This window comes from Echinops telfairi, unplaced genomic scaffold (genome assembly GCF_000313985.2).
Source record: "Echinops telfairi isolate 266 unplaced genomic scaffold, ASM31398v2 ScPeMD7_7417;HRSCAF=8455, whole genome shotgun sequence".
Taxonomy (NCBI): Eukaryota; Metazoa; Chordata; class Mammalia; order Afrosoricida; family Tenrecidae; genus Echinops; species Echinops telfairi.
In genome coordinates, this window is record NW_022111317.1 from 1,016,942 (window position 1) to 1,023,682 (window position 6,741).

The following is a 6,741-nucleotide window of genomic DNA, read 5'->3' on the forward strand; positions in this document are numbered from 1 at the left end:
AGTTTGGTGTTTGAAAGATCCACAGCCAGAAGCTTCCCTCTCAGCAAACATGGGGCGTGACTTCCCCAAGCCCAAGCAAGGTGGGGGCTTTCATGGAGAACCAAGGATAGAGGAAGGACCCTGCAGGAAACGACAGCCACGTAAGGTCCACCCCCTGAGTGCTCCATCACAATCGAGGCCCAGAGGGGCAGGGTGGACAGGTGCCTCCCCAGACGGACAGCCAGACTCGCCAACTCAAAGGGGACTGTTGAAGGTCTGGTGGAACCCCCTAAGTTTGAAAGCTAGCTCAGGCCAATAGTGTTAGCGGCTCAGGCAGCCATGGGGGCTCCAGAAACTCTGGATGCTATGAGACTTTAGGCATTCTGTTCCACATTCCACCCCCTTTTGATGAGGTTTCTACTCTTGGAATCTTTTAAAGAGCCTTTTGGACAGTAGGATATCAATTCCACCACACACACACACACACACACACACACACCACATTCCTCTTGCTCCTGTAAAGATGACCATCAAGTACCACGTGTTCAACCACAAAGCCCAAGAGTCCTCCCTGGCCCGCCGACGGGAATCCTGCGGTTTCTGTGGCCTTTAGGCAGGGCTCCCTCACTGGCCCGTCCCTTCCAGCGCATCCTCTGTGTCTGTGCCCTCTCCGGGCAGCTATGAAAAGCCGTCTGCTGCTCCTCCGGGCCTCGTGCCAACACTAGCCCACGGAGGGAGGCGGGCTGAGCGTGGCAGCGAGCCGTGACAGACCTCGAATTCAGTACCCCGCTGACATGGTTGTTGGCACACCACAGCACTGTGAGCTACAGCAGCACCACCCCACCCCTCGCCCCACTTTTCAATGGAGCCCCAGGGGCACAGGGACACCATGGGGCCGCATCCCATCCAAGAAGAGGCCAAGCTCCACCTGAGCCATCTCCTGCAAACGAGGAGGGAAGCCCAAAGTGTCCCGTCCCTGGGGGTTTGTGGGCGTGGTGCAGACAGCAGGTCTCGGCATGGCTCATCTCGTAGCGAGTATGGCAGGCACCCCGGGCCACAGGGCCCATGTCAGCATGCTCTGGGCAGCTGGGCTGGGGCTGGGGCTGCTGTTCCCTTGCAGGCTGTTTCTTCAATGTCTTGAGGCAAGAATGAATACAGCCTGTGTCTCCTCCCCTTCAAACCATGGTGGAGTCAGGGGGTGGGGGTGGGGGCGGTGGCTGTCCAGTGGGTCTTTATCTTGGAGGTTACCAGGGAGAATGTCAAGGAGGGCATTTCTTTCTATGGCCAAGAACCCTTTCCAGCAACTTAAAACGAAGAGCACCCCAAGAAAGCCACTGAGCAAGCCAAGCCACTTGGATTGTCCACCAGTCCTCTGTTTACTGAAGGCCTACGGTGTCCCCACTGTCTGTCAGTCTGTCCTTCTGAGGCTGGCTGTGATGCCGGAGGCTACACCAGCAGTATTTCAAACACCAGCAGGGTCACCTGTGGTGGATGGGTTTCGGCGGAGCTTCCAGGCTAAGCTTCCAGCCCCGGAGCATGCTGCGGAGCCCTGGAGATGATAACTCTGCTGTGTAGGCCAGTGCTGGATGGGCACTCGCTGGAAGGCACTCGGCATGCCCAGCAGCCTCGGCATCGGATGCGGGCAGCCTGACCCCCGTGACGGTGATGCCAGACCGGACAGCGGCTGTGGGGTGCACGCGTCATCAGGAGGCGTCCTCTGGGTCAACGCCACAGACCCCAGTTTTGCTTCTCTGTCACTGTGTGCCCAGAAGGCTCCTAGAGGCAAACATGGTGAGGCGCCATCACGCATACTTGAGGCAGGTCATCAGGAGGGAGCAGCCCCCGGAGAGGGACTTCCTGCTTGTTCAGGGAGAAGCCCCGTGGGGGTAAAGAAGACCCTCGACGAGATGGATGGACCTGGTGGGCACGACAGTGGGCGCAGACGTAACCGCGGTGGTGAGGATGGTGCAGGACCGACCGGGGATGTGTGTCGCATGGCTGCACAGCAGTTGGGACTAACTTGGAGACACCTAACAACACCGCCACCCAGCACTTAGCCCAGGGAGAGGATGCCTGGGACTCCTGGGCTCCCACCTCTCGGACGGAGCAGGGGTGGGGCCGGAGCTGTGTCCTGTAGGTCATTTCCTGTATGAGATGTCTGACCTGAAAAATGGAAGCCAGGCGCTGACAACAAAACAAATGTTGCTGAGGGGCTGGTGTACTGTGCCCACCTGTGTCTCAAAGAGTCATGACTCCTGTCTGGCGCGGGCACAGGGTGGCACCCAGTGGATGAGTCCCAAGGACGCCGCTCCTCGCTGTGGGCTGGCCGAGCGGGTGGCACCGTGTTCGCCTCCTCTGTGGGGGTTTCTGCTGCAAAACCAAAGCTGTGGGGACGTGGCGGGAGGGGACCGGTCACTGCAGACAAACATCTGGCAATGAAGATGGGAGTCTTCTCTTGCCTCCCCCTTGTCCTCCCTGACACACGAGACCCAGGGGCAGGGGTGGCGGCACAACCCCCCACCAGTCTCTCAGTCATCTCCCCCTGTCCGTGGGGTGCATCATCAGAGGGCCAGCGGGGGGCTGATGCCACTTGCTTCATGGGCTTGGCTGAGGGAGCCGGGTGCTCCCTCCTCGGCCTGGCTCCCTCTCTGCTCCTCTTGGGACACCCCTAGCAAAGCCCCAGGAGCCTCGGTGGCATAATGGTTGCTCATTGGGCTGCTAACTGCAAGGTCAGCGGTTGAAAACCGCCAGCCACCCCAAAGGAGAAATATGAGGCGCTCTGCTCCCATAATGATTGACAGCCTCGGAAGCCCCCAGGGGCAGTTCTACTCTGTCCTGTGGGGTCCCCGAGAGTCGGCATTGACAGGACAGCAGTGCGTTGACAGCAAAGTGCCACAGCACAGGGGCAGAGGGCTTCAAGCAGCCAGCATGGGTTCTCTCGCTGTTCCAGAGCCCCAGGTGTGAACTCAGGGCGCGGCAGAATCCTGGAGGGTCTCTGAAGGTCTCTCCAGTCTGGTAGCCCAGGCTTTCCTTTGCTTTTGACCACATCACTCTTGTTCTGCCTCCAGTGACAGGCCGGCTTCCCCATCCCGTCCCCTCTCCTCTTTGCCCAGGATGCCACTCTGGGGATTAGCCGCCCCATCCCCCATCCCAACGGCACTGAGGGCTCCTCTGAGAAAAGACCCGGTCAGTGTCCAAGTGAGGCTCCCAGCTAACCTGACTCCCACCCCACCCAGGCAGCCCATCGCTCGAGCCTCGCCGCCCCACCCGAAGTGCCTGTGCCCTGACCTCTCTCCCCTCCTGCTGTCTAGTCCTGAGCATCGGGGAAGGCGGCTTCTGGGAAGGCAGCGTCCGCGGCCACGTTGGATGGTTTCCAGCCGAGTGCGTGGAGGAGGTGCAGTGCAGGCCTCGGGACAGCCAGGCAGGTAAGACGGGGCATCCCCGCGAGCCCCCCGGTTTCTCTGCCTTCCTCTCTGCTGCCCAGGGACTGGGTCTGTCTGGTGAGGGATTGTGTGTCGTGCCAGACAGACGCTGGGACACAGGACGCAGGAGCCTTAGACCAGTGGTTCTCAACCTTCCTCATGCCGCGACCCTTTCATACAGTTCCTCGTGCGGTGGTGACCCCCCAACCATACAATTATTTTCTTTGCTACTTCAGAACTGTCATTTAGCTACTGTTATGAATCCGGTGACCCTGTGAAAGGGTCGTTCAACCCCCAGGTTGAGAACCACTGTGTTAGAGGCTTCTAAGAGTTATTGGAAACCGGCCCTTGGTTGATTGCATGACTCTGGGCTTTGTCCAAACCAGAAACCCACCAACTAGTGGCCTCGTGGGAGCCCTGGTGGTGTAGTGATGACACGTTGGCTGCGAATCCCCAGGTCAGCAGTTCAAACCAGCAGCCGCTCCTTGGGAGAAGGAAGGAGGCTTTCATCTCAGAAACTCCCAGGGGCAGTTCTACCCTGTCCTGCAGGGTGGACGTGAGTCGGCATCACCTCGGTGGCCGTGAGTTTGGTTCGGTGGTGTAGTGACTTGTCGTTGCTGTGTGTGCCGGTGGTCAGGGGAGAAAGGCTGTTAGTGGTTGACTGGCACCTGGAACCTCGCCCGCGGTCTCTGATGTCCAGATCGCAGAAACACGGGCAGTGTGGCGTGTGCTGTGTGTGCAGGGGCCGTGGCGAACTAAGCTCGGAGGAGCTGTGTGTCTGTCTTGGAGCGCACAGTGGGGCTGTCGGGGGTAGCGCACAGTGGGGCTGTCGGGGGTAGGCAGTCAATGCCTCAGCTCATTGGCACGTTGGCCAAAGCCCATGGCACAGCCTCTCGGTTGGCATGTGAGAGACCCCGGGGTTTGGGGAACAGGAGGCTCCGAGTGTCTTGGGAGGAGAGACTGGTCCAGGCGCTTGTGGCCTCTATGAAGAGGCTACCTGGCTGGTCATTCGTGTGGCCGGGCCATTTCACCGTGTGGCCCCTGCCTTTGGCTAGGGGGGCTGGGAACGAGGAGTTCTAGAGGCCTGAATTCCACATCTCTCTGTCCACTGGTGTCCCTCGGAACTGCTACCCCCGTGGGTTTATCAGCAGGTTATCGGTGGGGCCTGGGAGTCTGGGCCAGGCAGCAGAGGGAACACGTCCCCCATGTCATGTGGGTGGGTATCAGAGAGTCAAGAAGAGTGAGTCTCGGGTGCTAGCTCGAAGGCTCTCAGTGGTGAGCAGGTGGGAAGGGCATCTTCCTCTGGATTGTGTGCTGGGGAGATTGAGTCCAGATTCAGCCCAGCCCTCCCTCTACCCCACAGTGTCCTGCTCAACCTGGGCTGCGCTCACCTTTTCTGGGGGCCTCTCCTCTCTCCTCCCAGCTCACTAGCTCCCCCATCCACCCGGAACTCACCCTAGAGTCCCTCCTGCCCCGCAGCCCCACGGCTCTTTGTCCATCCCCGGAGAAAAGGCCCGGCCATGCAGTGCCCCAAAGAGTTGGGCACCATGCCCCTTTGCAACAGGAGGTGGGGCTCCTGGCCAGGAAACCCAAACGGAGCAGGCACACCAAGCGGACATGGGAGCAGAAGGGAGCCCCGAGGGGTCTGTGTGGGTGGTAGGATTTGTGGCCAGAGGGCTGGGACCTGTCCATCAGTGGCTAGGCACCTCACCCTGTGTGCCACTGGGCTCCCACGGCGTGCTGCCCTCAGCCTCTGTAGAGGGGGCGATTCTGGGCAGCACCCAGAATCCTGGGCAGCACCCAGGTATCCTGATCAGTGTGGCCTTGGGCCGCTCAGCAAGCGTCCAGTGGTTCCCACGCAGCGGCCACTCTGAGGGAGAACGATGTGGCCATCAGTTTACATGACAACATCCCAGGACACCCCGGGTGCTGTCCAACGCTGTCCCACCCACAGGGTGGCTGTGAGTGAGTAGCCTGGTTGTCAGTGAGTTTGGGGGTTCTCTTTATTGGGGGCACAGGCTTCTGAGCTGCTGGGTGTTCTGGCAGCGCTGTGACAGGTGGAGCGTGTTGGGGTGATTCTGGGGGTGGCTTTGGGGGTCTCCTGAGAAGGACTTGTAAGATCATGTGCTGACTTGCTGATGAGGCCAGATGTGAGCTCAGGTGTTCTTCCCGGAAGTGAGACCCTCGGCACAGAGGGTGGCGCCCCAAGGCAGGGGAGTGGCTGTGCGGGTGTCCACTGTTGGCATCTCGGTTGGGGTCACCGTGTTACCTCTGAAGGAGGCGTGGGCGGCCCACACAGGGACTGCCCTCGGCCACTCATTGGAAACCTGACTCTTGGTGCCTCGGAAGGGTCCACAGATGCTGAAAAATGTCAGGCACACAGTCCTACCCCGACCCACTGGGGGCACGGGGAACCTGGGGTCACAATGGCATCTGTGTCACAGGCATCTGGGTCAGAGAGTTGACTAGAGAAATAAATCCAGGGAGACTCCTGTGTGTATAAGAAAGAGTTTTATATAAAGGGTAATTGTACATTAAGAAAGCATCCCAGCCCAGTCAAGATCAAGTCCATAAGCCCAATATTAGCCCATATGTTCGATACCAGTCTATAAAGTCCTCTTCAGACTCACACAACACATGCAATGATGCCAAATATAGAAAGATCACAGGCCAATGGGCGGGAAGTCTTGTGGATCCAGTGGTGTTGTAAGCATCCCAGCACTGGCAGGGGTCTCCACATGGCTCCTCCAATCCCCAGGGCCTGGGGTCCATCAGCATAGTGCCATGTGTCTTGTTGGTAGAGCGTCTCTTAGAGAGTGAGCAGAGAGAGTGAGTGTCTCCCCGCTGCAAGGAGGAAGTTCACAAGTTCCCAGAATCCTCAGGAGAAGGCCATGCCCAAACAGAGGCCTCATTGGCTATATCCTGATTGACAGGCTAGACTCCACCCCTTCACTCTTAATCCTCAAATTGATGCTGGATTATGTAACTACGACACAGGACATCTGGGGTCATGGGGCACCTGGAATCTCAGGCATGTGGGGTCTCTGGGCACATGACATCATGGGGCACCTGAGGTAATGGGACACCTGGGGTCACCAGGCATCTGGGGTCAGAGGGCACTTGGGGTCGTCAGCAGGTCAGAACTGACTCTCAGATGCTGGGCCATTTGTTTCTAATTCTCCCTTGTGCACCATCTGGCCAGGTCTCCCTTCGTCCCCCTGTCCTTGCGTGCCTCGTCCACTGTAGTCGTAGGCGAACACAGCTCCGAGACGTCTTCATACCTGGCTGTGTGTTGCGCACACGCACGGCCTCCTGAGAGGTCCTGCGCCGCCCCCCACCC

The 6,741-nt window shown here is 59.1% G+C and overlaps 1 protein-coding gene across 1 annotated transcript in view; it reads left to right on the forward strand.

The window, feature by feature from the left end:
* Positions 1–6,741, forward strand: part of LOC101660299 (SH3 and multiple ankyrin repeat domains protein 2) — a 283,278-nt gene that overhangs the window by 13,585 nt on the left and 262,952 nt on the right. Inside the window, exon 4 of the mRNA XM_045297137.1 lies at positions 3,291–3,404. Coding sequence (XP_045153072.1) covers positions 3,291–3,404 — 114 coding nt within the window. The remainder of the gene's footprint in view (positions 1–3,290; positions 3,405–6,741) is intronic.